Genomic DNA, 18,648 nt, shown 5'->3' on the forward strand with positions numbered 1-18,648 from the left:
CTTCTCTGCGTGAGTAGCTTAATGTTGTTCGTGTGTAATTTACGTTGAGTAGGCTAACCACGTTATTACATTAATGCACGTATGGTGAACTAGCAAACACCGTCGTAGTTACATGACGCTGTCTTCTTGTTTGATGGCAGATACTCCCTTCACCCTGGCAAAAAAAACTTAAATGACCAAAGAAAAAGTGGTAAACAGCTAAACATGAGAGGTTTTTGGACAAAGTTTGTGTTCTTCATTCTTTAAGCACCGGTACCGTTTCAAAAGTACCAGTTTGGTACTGGTATCGGATAAAACCTAAACGATACCCATCCCTAGTCATCATCCAATTTCACCTGTGATCTTGTATCACCATTCCTCTCTGAGCTTTGTGTTGGTTCTTCTGTCACCTGACAAATAGGACATACATGACAATAAGAATAAAATGTGTAGCTGCTTCAGTATTTCTGTCAATTTGTGCAGATCTTGACTCATCAGTAATGTTTGTAGGGTGAGTGCATTTTTAACTACCTCATGATATTTTGTCTCAAAAATTAACCCTATGAATATATCAGTACCATTAGGATGAAATCATTGTGTGACCAAAATTTTAACGTTAGACGTATAATTTCAACAGCCTCTGTAAACTAATATCCTGGCTTACTCGATGCTGCCGTTTTCTCTGACAGTTTCAATCAAAATTAGAAATGCTACTCTGAGACTGAGATAACTAATACTGCTGCCTGTTGTGCAGTTAGTTTCCAAAATACATTATTCATGGTTACATACAATTTTAGACTGATGTGGGCCAAAGCCTAGCATAGCCTGTAACATTATTGTGACGGACACATTTTATGAGTGAACTTGACTTTAAGCGACTTACAGGTTTCTTTGAAAAATACTTTCTTATATCCAGGTTCTTCCTTTTTGCTGTCATCCTCCTCTCCTCCTTGCAGGTCCTTGCAGCGCAGGCTTGCTGCTGCTAAAACTAAACAGAGCTCCCTGAAAGGCACAGCCAATCACATTGGCCATATTAGTCACACGAGGTAGGACTCCAGTAGAGAATGTAATTTAACTCTTTCTGCACCGCTGGGTGAATGAGACGTTGACAGATCTTTTTTTTTCCTTTCTATCGGTTTTGCTTTTCTTTACTCAAAGAGACCAAATTATTGGTGGGGACAATTCAATAATAGCTGAATATTGGTGGGGACATGTCCCTTCCGTCCATGCCAAATCTACACCCTTGGTGTAGTCAATAGTTTTGTTGTGTGTGTCAGAACAATGAGGCGACTGCTGAATGTTACAGCAGTTACAGGAGTGATACATCTCCTGTTGTCAGGCCTGCAGGTATCAGGCTGTTGTTCTCCTTTATCTCATAGTGGACAGAAATTATTTTTTGGAGTGGCACAAATAATTTGTGTGGCATCAAATTTGATGCAGAACAGCTGATTGTTCTGTAAATAGTTTGAAATGTTTATTTAAAAAAACGTCTTGGCTGCATTTTTAGATAAACAGCTGAAAAAAATTTTTTTTTGCAAAACTCAGTTACTTTTTTGAAGAAGTAACTATATAATTAATTGCCCAACATTGGTCATTATATACTGTACTTTGCAGACAGAGAGTTACAGGACTCTCTCCCAGACCACAGACTCATACTCATAATACAAGTCAGAGCTTTATAAAAAAAAAAAAGAAAGAAAGAAAGTTTTGTTTTCAAAATTGGAGTTCCAAGTTATTTTTACTTCCAATAGTGTTAACATACTACACAGGTCATGAACAAGATTTTTTAAATTTTCATTGTAAGTGGGCTAAAGCACTTAATTAAAAGTAGTATAACATAAATGTAAATGCTGTAATTTGATTATTTTAATAAACCATGTAACTTGGATGGATTCGATGCTGGTGTGACCACAGTGCACACGTCTGCTGTCGCTCACAGTGGTCCAAGGGACCGCTCAGGGAGTTTGTGTGTTTGCTCAGACACATGAAAAATTAGAGGGAACATTGGTCATATGGCCTAGCAGCTAGCTGTGAAATGAACATAAATTCTCTATGTTTTTCAATAGTGTTATTGGGTAATACATCAATCCTTTGTGGCGGAGGGGTAAAAATATCAGTAGGCAGAACAAGATTCTGGAGTTTCCAGATGGTACTCTAATTAGTCTACAGCTGAGAAAAAGATTTTGTGAAATGTATGGATATTTTTCATTTGTGACACCCACGTTGTAGGTATGGAAGTAGGGGTGGGTGATATATCAAATATACTCAATGTATCACAACCTTTTTGACATACGCTGGTTAAAATGGTTTTATTGTAACCATCCACTATAAATTTCAATGACACTATTAAGCTGTCTGCAGGTAATTCACTATCAGTTTTTTTTCCCACATGCTGTGAATGCATCATTAATCCTCTCCCAACTGGAAATATTTCTACCTGGCATGCATGTTTATATACTACCAGATAGGGAAAAATATGTAGACAGCGGGAGTTTCAGGGAATGAGACTCGCTGTAATTTGGATTTCACAAAGAGGACGACAAACAAAATGTGGTCATTTGCAAAACATGCTGTAATACTACTGCCACTAAAGGTATAGGTACCACAAATTTATCCCAACAGCTGAAAAGTCATCCACTGTAAAATGAAGAATGTTTTAAAGTCCGCATATCAACCTCTCCCCACACACCAAAGAAAACATTAAATAATTCTAGTAATAGTTCTTTTGTTTCTGTAATTTGAGACATACTGTGACAGTACTGTCATTGTGAAAAACCTCTGTGTGCAACTGATGGTTAAAAAATGGTTAAAATGAAACATTTCAATTCATTCAGATTTTTCGTATTCAAAGTAGGAAAAAAATATTGAATTTTTGATTGAGTATACCAATCCATTTTAAGCACTATATGATTGAAAATAAATAATTATTTTAACATATCATAATATGTATCGTGTATCATGATATAGCCAAAAAATATTGTGATATTAGATTTTCCTCATATAGCCCAGCCCTATATGGAAGTTTAAAATAAAACAGCATATAAAAATATTTTATATATTTTATTTTCCATTACTGTGAAATACAGCTAGTATACCATTCAGAAATTGTCTTTGGATATCTATTGCAATGCATTTTTTTTTTATTAGTGTTTAAATATGGAACTTTAGATTACGGCTTTTTTAACATATATTTTACTTAGTCAATACACAAGCATTTAGTGTATCTGTCCCAAATTCCAGATCCAGGTTCAATTTTGAAAAATTTCAAACTTATGTCTTTCAGTTTTGTTGAGTTCAACAGATGAAAAAAAAGCCTGAAAGTAGATGAAAGGCCCATTGTTCAAAGTATTTCATATAGGAAGCTAAAATTTCACAGCAATCGTTATATATGTCCAAATTTTAAACCATAAAATTTACAGGCAAATCAGTGACGGGACCAAGAAAATGTAATGATTTGAGATGGATTGACCCTAGAAATGTAATGCAAGGTGAAAAAGAACTGGCCTTGAATTGTGTATAATAAGATGTGCACTAGTAGATAAATAATGTGTAATAATAATGTGTGTTTTTCCATATACAAGACAAATTGTGTTCCACAAATATAGTCAGGTCAAAAAAATAAATAAAAGTACACATACAGACCTGTATGAACTGTGGCGTGAGGTCAGCTGTGAGGAGCCAGTCCTCCAGTCTTGGGTACTGAGCGAGAGCTTCAGGTCTTTCTCCTTCTGGTATCCTCTGCCTCAGCTGTAGCTGTGTCCACATGTACTTGGTCAGCTTCACCTATAGTGGAAGGCAACAAATACAATGTTTCACTCACTAAGGCACATAAAGAAGAAGATAAAGTCTGATAAGTATTATGCTCCAGTGACATAAGCAGTATAATGGAACAACTTTAACCTCCTAGGACCTGGTGTCCACATATGTGGACATCACATTTTGGGTTGTCTAGACCAAAATACTAAATTTTGCTCTACACTTATCCTGCCACTGTTCTATCGAAATTTAAAACGAATGTCCTCATATGTGGATCTCATTTTTCTCAGAAAAAAAAATCAGGTAAAAAAATAAAACTCAGGTAATCCTTGTTTTTACATTCATCAGGTCCCAATCAGCCCAAATAGCAAAGAGAAATTAAAATGCATGCCATGAAAGACTTCGGGTCTAAGGAGGTTAATGTACAGTCGTGTCAGTGTCCAAATATATATGACCTAAGTGTTGTTGTTTTTTTTTTCTCAGCTTTCATTTAATTGTATCCACATTTAAATTGGATGAAGGGTTTTTAGGAGTTTCAGCTCCTTAACATGTGTCACCCTCTTTTTAAAGGCACCAAATGTAATTGGATAGTTGACTCAAAGGCAATTTCATGGGCACGTGTGGGCAATTCCTTCATTATGTCATTATCAGTTAAGCAGATAAAAGGCCTGGAGTTGATTTGAGGTGTTGTGTATGCACTTGGAAGATTTTGCTGTGAACAGACAACATGCATTTAAAGGAGCTCTCCATGCAGGTGAAACGAGTCACCCTTAAGCTGCAAAAACAGAAAACACATCTGAGAAATTGTTACACTATTAGAAATGGCAAAATCTACAGTTTAGTACATCCTGAGAAAGAATAAGAAGAAAGAAAGTGTTAGGTTTTGTATTGTTGATTGTCATTTATGCTTAGAAATATTTAACCATATATGCTTAGAGGTGTATAATCAATTGTGTAGTGATAGGATGTGTGATCTTTAGCAGGCTGCAAAGGCTTGGTGTGCATTCCAGGAATGCACACCTACATCCTGGGAGCATGGGAAGAGGTCGTACCTTGTTTTATTGTTTTGCGGTAGGATTAACGTAGCTATGTCAGTTTTAGTCTAAGTGCTTTTTTACATATAGATGAACTGTTGGATTTTCCAGACCAGCAGGTTAAGGGAAGTCGTTTATGGGGCCACACTCTGACCCCACACACACACACACACACACACACACACACACACACACACACACACACACAGGCAAGGTACTCTTTGTTTGTATGTAGACGTCATATGTTAATGAACCTATATATATTCATGTAACCTCAATAAAAGAGCAGTGTTACGGGGGAGCGGACGAGAGCAACTGGGGTCAAGCGAAGGAATGGCGTTTGTCCGGTTCTCTCCCGTGCACGAGAAACATGAAGAACTTTGCCTACTTCGTGTCTTGCTTGCTGTGTAATTATATTGTCTTCAACGTTCCAGCGAATAGGTTCAAGCTACAAACCTATCATTAATAAAGAAAGAAAGAAAGAAAGAAAGAAAGAAAGAAAGAAAGAAAGAAAGAAAGAAAGGAAAGAAGAAAGCACTGGTAAACTCAGCAACACAAAAAGACAATACCAGTGGATGATCACAGAATCATTTATGGTAATGAGAAACCCCTTCACATCAGCCAGCCAAGTGAACAACACTCTCCAGGGGGTAGGCTTATCAATATCCAAAAAGGAAAGACTGCATAAAAGTAAATACAAAGGGTTCACCTCAAGAATAGAAAGGTTAGACTGACTTTGCTTACAAAACAAACAAACAAACAAAAAAAGCAACATCTAAAAAAGCCAGCACAGATCTGGAAAAACATTCTTTGGGCAGATTAAACCAAAATCAACCTCAACCAGAATGATGGCAAGAAAAAAGCATGTTGAAGGTGTGGAACAGCTCATGATCCAAAGCATACCACATCATCTGTAAAACACAGATGGCTTGAGCTTGGTGCTGGCTTGAGCGTAGCACTTGGTGCTCCTCCCAGCCCCCATAAATAAACTTGTGTTTATTGATGATGTAACACAGGACAGAAACATCCAAATGAATTCAGGTTGGTGTTCAGACACATACTGTCTGCTCAAATCCAGCTAAATGCAGACAAATTAATTGGGCGGCCTTTCATAATACAGATGGACAATGACCCAGAACATACAGCCAAAGCAAACCAGGATTTTATTAAAGCAAAGAAGTGGAATATTCCTTCCTTACAAAGAAATATGGATTTTTCATATTCCTTTGTAACTACACCTAATAGCTTGGGTACTCATTTTAATGAAATTAAAATAAGCAGTAGCTAAAGGGCAGGTAGGACATATTTTAAATTTAGACCTGTGTATCATATCAACCATAAATGTCAAGTAACGCACATATGTAAAGCAGTAGTAAGAAATGACACAGACCAGCCTGAGGAAATCCCCCTGACTAGTGGTCCACACCAGACATCTGCTCTTTAACGGTCATATCAACTGTTAAACCGAGTGTGAAGTAACTGATGTCTCTGACATCACTGGCACACAGCTGATGATGCCCACCAGTACTGTTCCATTGGAAGAGACACCTCTTTGGACGCTTACCCTAACCCTTAAATGTTGCTTGTAGTGAAGCAACAGACACAAAATATAGTAGCAATCAGTGAAGCGAGCAAAAAGCTAGTTTTATTATACTAAGCAAGAAAAACGCAGAGTGACAAATAGTAGAAATACAAAATGCAAGAAAAACAGGGAAAAAGTACTGTCTGCTTCAGGCCCAAATAAAAGGGAGAGTTTGATGCACCATTTGATGCACTGATCAAGTATTACTTACAGGAGAAGCAGGTGATTATGTGACAGAAGGTCTACAAAAAACACGCAGAGGTGGTACAAATGCAAAAAATCCAAAACGTTTGAAGTCCAGTGCGATGTTTCTACAGTCTGTCATCTAACTTGTAGAAGATTTTAGAGCACTTTACGCCTACTGACATCAAAATGCTGACATTCTTTTCCAGCAGGACTTATAAGATCCCACCTTCGCGGTTCCAAAACTATTAGCAAACAGTGACCCCTTTATTACTGTGCTTAATTGACAAGAATCCCATGAAAAACACCCAATTCAGATTATAAACAAGCTAAAACCACTATAAGAGAAAATTGGGCTTAAATAGTACATTTCCAGTGGCACAAGCTGATTACCTGCATCCTGGAATATTAGGGGCCACATTAAAAAAAACATATATCGCTCATCTTAGAGATGAAGTCGAAATTCTGAGATTAACGTCTAAATTTTACTTGAGAAAAAAAAAGTCAAAATATTATTTCGCGAAAAAAGTCAAAATGTACTGCTGAAAAAATGTTGCAGAATCTGCATCTGAGCAGAAGAAGAAAAAAAACAAAGAAGAATTGCAGGGGACACAGAACGATGAAGACAACGATGAATTAACTTTCTTATGAGACCTAGCCTTAATCTAAAAGTCTAATCATTTTACGTCAACAGATCTAATACACCTACATTGTTCTAGGATAAATCATCTATGTGGTTTTGTTCACACATCCATCTGTGCACTCTGACATCTGACAATAGTCATCTGAAAAGATGCACAAAAAAAGAGGGGGGTGTGCAAACGAATCTGTTCAGACAAGATAAAAGAAAAGGTACAAAAAGGTCAGAAGGAGGAGGAAAACTTCTAAGAGGAAACAGAGTGGAGAGAAAAATGACAAAAGAGAAAGCAAGAGACTGCAGTTGGGAAACCACATGGGGCTTTCCAAACTCTAATCAACACTTTACAGACTACCCTATTCAGCCACAGAGAAGAGCCTTGCTGTGGCTAAATTGTTCCACTATATTAACTGTGTTCAAAGTCCCCTCAAAATCTACCTTTGCAGAATTATTTTAACTGAAATTCCAGCAACAACTGTCAACTGTGATCTGTATATTGGCTTGAACAAACAATAACTTGACTTCAGATGAATAAAAACCTACCAACAATCTTATACATGTTGTATATCTACAATGTAAAGTGCCTTGAGGTAAACGTGTGAATTTATGCTACATAAATAAAATTGAATTGAAATTGAATTCAGTATTCGCCAAAGGAAAGGGAGAAAGAGAACGACCAAAGTGATGAACAGACAGCGTTACACCAACTGTAAACACCTTTGCCCTATAACATGCAAGGCCAGCCAGACGAGGAACACGTCCTTCTTCTCCTCCCACTGTCTTCCAAGTCAGTTGACTTTCTTGCCAAACAGGCCTTGCTCATAATGCGTGGGGAGAGCCACAGCTAAATTTAGCCTCCTGCTACACATACACACAAGAAGCACTTGGTGCTCCTCCCAGCCCCCAAGAGAGTGAGCAGTAACAGCCACTCTTCAGTTGCACCGCATATCCACATGCACACAAAATATACTGAAAAACTCAGACCAGCCCATCTGGTACCATCTTGATCTTGAGCTGGTCAGTTAAGTACCAAAGGGTTTTTTTAATCAGTTTAACTGCTTTGGTGTTAATGAAATCAACAGGTGCACTAGAGGGGCAACAATAATATAACCCAAACCAAAACAGGAATGGATTTACTTTTCTGACTGAAAGGGTCAGTGTCACTACTGCATGAGGCAACACCTGGACCCTACAGAATAGGTAGTCCAGCGGCTCCAGGATGGCACATCAATAGGTCCCAGAAGATTTGCTTTGTCTTCCAGCACAGTCTTAAGAACATGGAGGAGATTCGTGGTAGAAGGTCGTTAACCCATCAGCAGGACATCTGCTCTCTTTTATGCAAGGAGGAAGAAGAGAAGCACTGCCAAAGCCTTACAAACATCCATTCTATTCATTTTATATAGCGCCAAATCACAACAGGTGCCTCAAGACACTTTATATTGTAAGGTTAAAAACTTACAATAATTGAGAGAAAAAATTCCCATTTAACAAGAAGCAAACCTCTAGTAGAACCAGGCTCAGTGAGGGGCAGCCATCTGCCACAACTGGTTTGGGTGATGGGAGAGAGACAAGACAAGCGGTGTGTTAGCAAATAGACAGTAAGCAAGCAAGCAAACAAGAACCATTCATGGGAAGCCGCCAGCAGCTTACTGTGAGCTGGTTCCACAGACAACGGGTCTAAAAGATGAAGAACCTGCCTCCTAGGAACCACAAACAAGCCAGCAGTCTGAGACCAAAGCACTCTGTTAGGTGATGAGCCCTATGCACATTAAAAGATGACGGGACCTGGAGGAACGCACTGCGGAGTGGTAGAAGCAGCGCAGAGCTAGCAGGGCCAATGAGAGAACGTGACTGACTGGTGTAACGACTACTGTAAAGAACTCCCAACAAAGGCTGCCCTATGTGTTGTGCTCGTTCAATAGTAACCCATACATGTTATAGTGGTAGCCACCTGTCTAGCACAAGCCTTGCCGTCAGCGGAGGCATCAACTGGGATGGTGGCTGACCTCACCGCCATGCATGATACAGTGCACCAGTGCCAGCTGGAGAGACTATGATACCAGTCCAAGTGCCAGACAAAAACACTGGAAGGCCTGGTTGCTCGGGCTGGCTCCTCTCCGGCACCTATGCCGCTCCCTCCAGAAGTGACAGGGACACTCCACAGGATGTGGGAGGGAGATGATCCCGAACATTCTGCTAACATTCGCTACACCCACCGGGACATCGGTGACCAGTACTAGATATCTGTTTCGTGTGTCTTTCATCACATGCATAACATCCCAGATTACATAGCGAGACCACCAGGCTCTCCGTGGATTGATGTTGGATCTAGAAGGCAGCACAGATGGAGGTGGAAGAGGAAGCAAACAGGCGTCGTGCTATGGCTAAGGAAGGAATCACACAAGCCACCTCTTCTGAGCCTATATCTCTCCAATGCCAGATCCCTTGTGCATAAAATGGATGACCTGGAATTGCAAAAAGCGGGAAATCGCTAAATTCATGACTGCTGTGCCTTAATCGTCACGGAAACCTGGTTTCACCCGGGAATACCCAAAAGCTTGTGCAACAATGGGGCAATTATAAACAGACACTGCTCCTCGAACCTCAAGTACATGTCCGTAAGATGCTGGCATTTTTTTTCTTTTTTTACCAAGAGAACTAACAGTAGTGATTATCACAGCTGTGTACATTCTACGTGATGCCAGTGTAAACATCCAACCTGCTGAATACCATTAAGGAACACCAGCGTCCCACCCTGGGGTGATTTTAATAAGGTCGACATGAAGACTGTATTCCCAAAATTCTATCAGCATGTCAAAAGTCCCACCAGGGGAGAGGACACTCTAGATCCTGTCTAGCTCTCCCTCCTGTTCTCACCAACCTACACCCCTTCAGATGCAGTCCAGGCCTACCACAAAGACTATTACAACCTGTCCTGGCCTGCTTCACAAAGACAGACTAGAACATATTTGAACACTAGGACCTAGAAACATTCACAAAATCAGTACTGGACTATATCAAGCTCTGTATCGGAAATGTGACTGTGGACAAAAACATTTGGGTTTTCCCAAACCAAAAACCATGGATGACCAGCCATGTCCGCACACTACTCAAAGCCAGTACGCTGTCTTCAGGTCGGGCGACAGAGCTTTGTACAGGGCTGCTCAAGGTGATCTGAAAAGAGGAATTAAAAAAGCCAAGACAGACCATAAAAGAAGCATAGAGTCCCACCTGTCCAGCAACAACACATGGGAGGTGTGGCAGGGCATAAACCACAGAGGCTGTGCTGTGAAAACAGAAAACCTGAGTAGCTGGCAGAAGATTAATTACTTCTTAGACAGCTTTGAAACACCACAACACCAGCCCTCATCTGCTTCAGCCATGCTACCATCCTCACCCGGTTCCTGCACCACTCCACTCACTGTAAAGGAGCAGTGTCCTCAGGACGTACAAACTGGACTCCAACCTGCTGCTGACCTTCTACCGCTCGCCCATTGAGAGCCTGCTGACATACTGCATCACAGTAGCACAGCTGCACTAAAGAAGATAGAGTGAAGCTTCAGAAGCTCACCGGCTGCCCTCTCCCCTCCCTGATAGACATTTATTCCTCCCGCTGCCTCAGCAGAGCAACAAAAATCATCAAGGACAGCTCCCACCCTGGTTTTGACCTGTTCAACCTGCTTCCCTTAGGAAAGCGCTGTAGGTGCATCAGCCCAAAGACTGACAGACTTAAGAACAGTTTCTTCCCAAAAGCCACAACCACTGAACTCACACACGCACTGACAACACGGTTTCACCCCCCAATCCCAATGACCCCTATATACAGACTACACAACTACCATCACCACTTAAGTTGCATGCAATAGCCCACACTGTAAATATATAACACTATTTTTCCCCAGTTATTTGTATATTTGTACATTTAATATTTTTGATCAATATTTTTGTTCATATGTATATAGTGCTGCAGAACTGTGCACCTCTGCACCCCCACTTTCTTTCCCACCTGTCTGCACTGAGTAGGAGGATGCTCTGTAATCTTATTGTACATGTGTATAGTGACAATAAAGACGTTCTATTCTATTCTATTCTATTCTATTCTTCTACTCACACCCAGTTGTTGATTACAGGATATCTGCTTTGCACGTTTGAGAATTATACCAGGGAGTCAAGTACTTCTGATTTGAGACTTTTTTCCCGAGGTGCCACATTGTCCATGGTTGTATGCAGTAAAGAGGTAACACTTTTAACAAGATAATCGACTTTTGTGGGAGTAGAGTTTAGGTAGCTGATCTGCACTGCTTTGAGACATGGTACTGAAGTAGGTAATGGTGGAGGAATTATATTCTTAAATTTAGTTACAGACACTTTCAGAAAGATATCTGCTATAATGAAATGTATTCCCAACTGCTGTATAATACATTATTGTAAAAGTAAATGTTATTAAGAAATGATTAGACAAAAGAAGGTTTTCAGGGAAAAGGAAAAACAAAATGACACTGAATAGGCCACTGGTGCAAATGTCTTTGAACAAACAAGCAGAAACAGACTTCATGAGGATGGCCTGAGGGCCTGATGTCCTCCAGTTGGCCAAGTGCTCACTGCCTGGCACTATGGAGCGAGGCTGGCATTTGCCATAGAATAGCAAAATGGTTAGGTCCACCCTGTGCTTTTCACAGATGAGAACTGGTTCATTTTGAGCATCCGACACTTTCAGGTTGCATCTAAGAATGTCCAGGAGCTCCCCCAGGACACAGACTGTCATCTCATTAAGAGCATGCTCCGACGTTGTCTGGCATGCATGCAAGTACACAAGTATATGGGGGCAATAAACTAATGAGTACCATCTTGAGTTGCTGTAGTGATATTTCGACAAAAGACTAGTGTGTGTGTGTGTGTGTGTGTGTGTGTGTGTGTGTGTGTGTGTGTGTGTGTGTGTGTTATACCATGTGCTGTAGAATTTTTCATACAACCCAAACACTGTAAGAGGATATGAGAGATGAACATAACACAAAATAACAATGCTCAGTGGCTAGTGCAGCTAAGAGCAGGCCATAGCAACCTCCCTGAACAGGGTCCAGTAACCGGGACGGAGACGGCAAGCTGGTGTTCAAACCGTGGGACCAGCGGAACGACCGGAACAAGTTTGTGGACAGCGACGCAGATGCAGACAGCCAAAAAACAGGTCTCAAATATGAAAAATTGGAAAGCACGATGCCCAGATATTATTCACAGCTACTGGCTAAAGAAGTTAACTGCACTCCATGGATGAGATGCAACCAGAGTGGGCAGACAGTCCTGATCCCTAAGGATCCTCAGAAGGCACTGGTCTCATCCAACTATCAGCCAATAATGTACCTCACCACAACACACCCACATAGCAAAATTGGTATGGCCCAGATCTAGCCCACACAATGTGCTTACACATGGCCCACATACCGCAAAGAATGACGGCCCTTTGGTGGCCCAGATCTGGTTTGCCAGATGTGGCCTACACATGGGCCAGCACAAGGCCAGTTGCAGACACACTGGTGGTCCTGTGCTGGCCCAGAACAGTTTCAGCTCTGGCCCCAGATGTCAGCCTAATGTGTACCTTAATAAAGCCATGTAATAACAACATGCACAAAACTAACATGACAAAACTCTATTCAGACAGGGAATGGACTGATTCTTACAGAGTGCTTTTCTAGTCTCCCGGATTACTCAAAGTGCTCTATACTACATGCCACATTAACACAATCTCTCTAAACTGAGTGCCTCCTAACTACATTCATACACATTCACACTCTTGACATGCAGACTGGCAAAGCCAGGGATTAAACCACTAACCTTCCAATCAGTAGGTGACCTGCTCTACCTCCTGAGCTACAGTCACCCACTGGCAATGATGAGTAAACCCTCACTAGGTTTTGGATAAAGTGTACACTCACAAACCAGTCAAACCTGCATTTAAAATATTGGCTACCATAGCTGTATAGTATTGCAACATGGCATTTGGGTGTTCTAACTAAAATAGGAAAATAGGAACTAGGTCTGGGCCATATCATACCGTTCACGGTAATACCGGTATAATGTTGAACAACGATAAGAAAATGAAATATGGCGATAGAATATGGGTAAAACTGGTTTGGCTTCCGTCCGTCAGATACACAACAAAGCACTATTTTTGGTAGAGCATGCTAGTGGGCCGTCGTTATTACCATGTTTTTTGGAAAATACAGCACACTTAAAATCAATCCTTTGATTTTTCTTAAAATCGACAGTGCCCCTTATAATCCCGTGTGCCTTATGTATGAATTCTGGTTGTGTTTACTGACCTCGAAACGATTTTATGTGGTACGTGGCGCTCGAAAATCTGTCAAATGTTTCAGTACGACTTTGCTAAGCTACGAAGCCGCACCGCTTGATGGATTGTCTAACGTAGGCAGGAGCCTCGCGGAGTGATACGTACTGTGCTTCAACATAATATTACAGTACTGTGTGTGTATAACCTCTTTTTAAGTTTTGTGGATATTATACATGGTTATGCTGAGGATACGTCGGCCAATTTCCACCGGAAATGCCTTTTTGGTTAAACTGTCAGCAAGGAATTTGCATTTGCACTGTTACATTTTTATATAACTTTAATGCACATAAAAAACAGCTGCTTGTTTAAGTGAAAATACATTGATGGGGTTTTTTGGGGTTTTTTGCACTAATAAAGTTGCGGAGTTGTAAAGTATTTTGTCTAGTGTCAATTATAGCGTCAGTTATATCGTTATCGCATATTTTCAAATGTATATTGTGATAAATATTTTTGGTCTTATCGCCCTGCTCTAATAGGAACATAAATAATACCATCATTGCCAGACCTGGCCCACATCTGGTTGACATACACCCTGCCATGACACCAGTCAGTCAAAAGTACCAGCTTGATGCCGAATCCAGGGAAGACCTGTTTTCTATGGGCCTGGACCACATAAATAAAATCACAATCGAGCTATATATGGCATGCCATCACATAGACAGTGCCATGTATGCCAAGCCTGGCTCATATCTGGATGACATACGTCTTATCATGCCAGAAGTCAGCCAGCAGTGCCGGCTTGATACCAGATCCAGGCCAGACCTGCTTGCTATGTGGGCAGAAGCTCCTGTCAGGCATCATACTAGCTAAGATGAACAGACATAAGGCAGGGCTCAGAAGGGAACTGGCAGAAACACCTAGAGGGGCAAAACATCAGCTACTGGTAAAGTAGCTGAGCATTCACTGTAAGACCAGACTAACCAACCTATGCATCACCTGGATTGACTACAAGAAAGCCTATGACTCCATGCTCCCTACATGGATCCTGGAATATCAGAACTGTACATGATCAAAGGACCATAAGGAATTCAAGGAGGAGCAAGAAGAGGAACATCATGAAAGGACAGGCCACTGCACGGTATGTACCACTAGCAAATAGAAGAAGTGACTGAGATCGAGTTGCAGGAAAACACTGGACTGTCACACAGCGACACCACTCATGGCAGCACAGGAACAAGCGCTAAGCAGAAAAGCCATAGAGGCTGGGTTCTACCGCACCAGGCAAGACCCCAGGTGCAGGCTGTGGAAAGATGCCCCTGAGACAATCCAGCACATAACTCTGGTTTCATATCTTGCCCAACGATATTTGGCCTGCAGACTGGAGCAGCCAGGGATCAAACCACTAACCTTTGGATGAGTAGATGACCTGCTCTACCTCCTGAGCTACAGCCAAAATTCAACATACAATTTTATATGTGATTTGATGTACATAAATAATAATACAAACCTAAGTGCTAATTGCTGTCAAAATATTCACTTTACATCTTCAAGGATTTTGAGATCATTTTCAGTAACCAAAGGCAGCTCACAGTCACGTGAGCTATTAAAATGTTAATATTAAAGTGATTCCCTACTATTGAGTGCTAAAGTGCTAACTCAAAATTATTCTTTCTATAATATTATAAACTTTACTTTTTAAAAAAAAAATTACTATGTAAAAGGCCCAGTGATGAATTATGTCATTATTTGGTGCTATGTAATGACATTTTATTTTTCCTTAGCTTAACAGAACTGAGCTGTGTTGAGCAAACTGGAATGTTGGTGGCAAATGCAGGAATGGCTTTGCAGAAAATAAACAATAAGCTGCATATTGAGATATTGCATTTATTATCTGGGACACATAATAACTTTTTGTACCTTGGGAGGAAGTGGAGGAGTGTAGGAAAAGTACATGTTACAAATGCTAACCTCCTGAAGAGTCCTAGAAAGCCACAGTAGTGAAGACAGTGAGAGAAAATGACTGACAGGAGCACCCTGGACCCGAAGAAGCTACATTCAGTTCATCCTCATAATTTTTTGTTTGTTTTGAATCTGTGCTTTACCGTCTGTGGCATATGTCTTCGAAGGTTTTAAGAAATCTGCACTTGAAGCTAAAGTTAACTCCTGTGTGACTGCCCAACTTTAAATTCGAGAGCCCCACCCCATCCACCTCGCCCTTTCATAGTTATTATAGTCATATTAAAATATAATATGAGAGGGTAATTTAAAAAAAGAAAATAAAAATAAATAAAAACTTGCTGCAAAGTGAACAACCTTTTCTATGTCACGGAATCTAGGAGATAACATGGCGTAGCATGTCTTTAAATCGCGAATGCAATACAATCATTCTCTTGCTTTCAAAGAAGCAAAAGACTGGATAAACAGCTGGTAGAAACCTGGGTCACCTCTGGATCTTAAACGTACCTCTAAAGTACGGATCTCCCGCCGGGTGAAGTCGTTGGATGCGGCGCATCTTGTCCTAAGAGACAGGAGGCTGCTAATCGAGATGTCCACCAGATTCTGGATGAGTCGGCACTGGTGCAGAGCTTCCTGAGCTCCTGTTGGTTTCGACGTGCTGCTGAGGGCCGACCTGTCTCCTCTGTCCACAGCTCCGTCCATTCCACCACATTGGCGCGACTTGTGTCATAAACAGCGACCTGAAGACGTTTCGCACACTGCCGTCAGCGCTTCCTCCAAACACTGCATGCTTTGACAAGTTTCCGTGTTTGTACTTCAGCTGCTACTAGTGTTCAGTGTCTTTCACCAAGATATGTGAGAATAAAACAAATGCAGCAGCAAAACCTTCTCGTTTAACTTGTGTCTGTGTACTAGGAATAATTAATATAAAGTAGCCGAAGCTGCAATATGTGTATGTTTTGAGTGTATGTATGAGTTGGTTCTTCAACAGGTTATGTTTCCCAAATAACATGAAAACTTTCCCTGTTTTATTGTTGATTTGAACAAAAACACACCTAAAAACCAGCTTGTCTCTGTAACCAGCTTGTTCTTAAGGATAAAATTAAAACGAAAAAAAGTGGAGCAAACCGGAAACTGAGACCCTTCGCATTCAAAGTAAAAGTTTCAAACTTTTAACGTATTGCAACCTGACACATGAAAAAATAAGAGGAGCTACCCCCACCCCAAAAAAAGTACAACTAGCTTAAATATTAAATATCGTTCAAATGTTTTCGTCACTTTTGAAAAGCATGAATGACAGCGACCATCGGAGTGTTGTCAATGTTGTGATTTGGGTGGAATGGCCATAGACTGCAAATTAAAGTACCCACCATAAGCTCACACAAGCGATGTGTCGTGTCGGTCAGGAACAAAACAGCTCTAGAGCCGGCACTTTGAAGTGAACGATAGAATCCGGTTCCTGCCCAGGAATCGGATACGCTTTTTTCCCCTCCCCGCCCCCTGATTTTTACCCCGTTCAAGTCGTACGTGATTGGTCAACTACGTGACGTCGAGTGTCCGCTGCAAACAGGTATTGGTCCACTGAGCAGGAAGGGGGCAGGGGTTACAGACCCAGCACATGCACGCACACAGAAGCATAAGGGAGGTGCGAGTTTAAGAGAGTGAGGGTGAGAGAGAAAGAGAACAGCCACTGCACAGACAACAAGCTGGGAAGGTGAGAAAATGACAACAGGAAACGCAGTAAAAATTATTCTTCTCAAAGAGAATTTTTTCCAGACAGGGATATATTAAATATTTTAATCTCTTTTGTTGCGTGATTCTCTAAGTTGTTTCACTGTGAATAGTTACGTTTATAAATATATATGAGGTAGAGCTATGTTTTGTATGTTTTTTTTGTAGCACTCTGTTCCATGTTGAGTATAATAAGCCATATAAATATTAAACATTTGCTATTATATATGTTTTGTATATTACTAATTCAAATAAATTTATTACACATAAGTTTGTTTTTGGTAATGCATTTATTTAAGAATTCTCCTTTCTAAAACACTAGATGGCTATATTTACAAAACAGACTAAATTTTCTATTCAGTATGAGTTCACAATTGTGCTCATTTATGTGTGCATGGAAATATTCTTACACAAAATTACAATCCGATTCATGAAACAGCCACATAAGTTTGTTTTTTTTGTTTTGTTTTTTTTTACCACAAAAGAACAAAATAGGTCTTTCTTATATTAGTAAGGCTGAAATATTCTGAACCAAAAGGCTTGTGCAATCTGGCTACATTGTGCATATTATCTGCATACTGACAAGCCATTTCTCTGTATTATAAAATACATTTATCTTCAGGTGAATCTGAGAAAGAAGTGAATATCTTTTTATTGTCACTATACTCATGTACAATGAGATTAAAAGCAACTCCTAATAGGGCTGGGCCATATCATACCGTTCACGGTAATACCGGTATAATGTCGGGCAACGATAAGAGAATGAAATATTGTGATAAAATATGGGTAAAACGCACATGTGCAGTGTCTTTCTTTTCATACGCACATGGCAGAATGGTGGCGACGGAGAATGAGGAGGGTGAAAGCGGATCGTTGAATGAAACGGATGAACCAGAATTGGTTTGTAAAAATGCTGCAACTTCAGTGGTGTGGAACTGGTTTTGCTTCCGTCCGTCAGATACACAACAAAGCACTATTTTTGGTAGAGCATGCTAGCGGGCCGTCGTTATTACCGTGTTTTTTGGAAAATACGGCGCACTTAAAATCAATCCTTTGATTTTCCTTAAAATCGACAGTGCCCCTTATAATCCCGTGTGCCTTATGTATGAATTCTGGTTGTGTTTACTGACCTCGAAATGATTTTATGTGGTACGCGGCGCTCGAAAATCTGCACCGCACCGCTTGATGGATTGTCGGAGCATTATGGCTATCGTAGGCAGGAGCCTCGCGGAGTGATACGTACTGTGCTTCAACATAATGTTACCTTATTGTGTGTGTATAACCTCTTTTTAAGTTCTGTGGATATTATACATGGTTATGCTGAGGATATGTCGGCCAATTTCCACTGGAAATGCTTTTTGGTTAAACTGTCAGCAAGGAATTTGCATTTGCACTGCAAATTTTTATATAACTTTAATGCACATAAAAAACAGCTGCTTGTTTAAGTGGAAATACGTTGATGTTTGGTTTTTTTGCACTAATAAAGTTGTGGAGTTGTAAAGTA

The 18,648-nt window shown here is 40.4% G+C and overlaps 1 protein-coding gene across 3 annotated transcripts in view; it reads right to left on the minus strand.

Annotated features, from left to right (window-relative positions):
• Positions 1-16,869, minus strand: part of LOC101472720 (kinase suppressor of Ras 1) — a 55,416-nt gene extending 38,547 nt beyond the window's left edge. The window contains exons 1-3 of one of the 3 annotated variants that reach the window (XM_004572775.3): positions 16,784-16,869; positions 15,921-16,153; positions 3,622-3,762 (exon numbers count right to left, since the gene is read on the minus strand). In XM_004572775.3, coding sequence (XP_004572832.1) covers positions 3,622-3,762; positions 15,921-16,115 — 336 coding nt within the window. In that variant the 5' untranslated portion in view covers positions 16,116-16,153; positions 16,784-16,869. Of the gene's footprint in view, positions 1-3,621; positions 3,763-15,920; positions 16,267-16,783 lie in introns of those variants that run through there. The other 2 variants (XM_076892130.1, XM_004572776.5) reach the window with 2 other exon arrangements.
• Positions 16,870-18,648: the final 1,779 nt, after the last annotated feature.

The sequence above is a fragment of the Maylandia zebra genome, linkage group LG14 (assembly GCF_041146795.1).
Source record: "Maylandia zebra isolate NMK-2024a linkage group LG14, Mzebra_GT3a, whole genome shotgun sequence".
NCBI classification, from domain to species: Eukaryota; Metazoa; Chordata; class Actinopteri; order Cichliformes; family Cichlidae; genus Maylandia; species Maylandia zebra.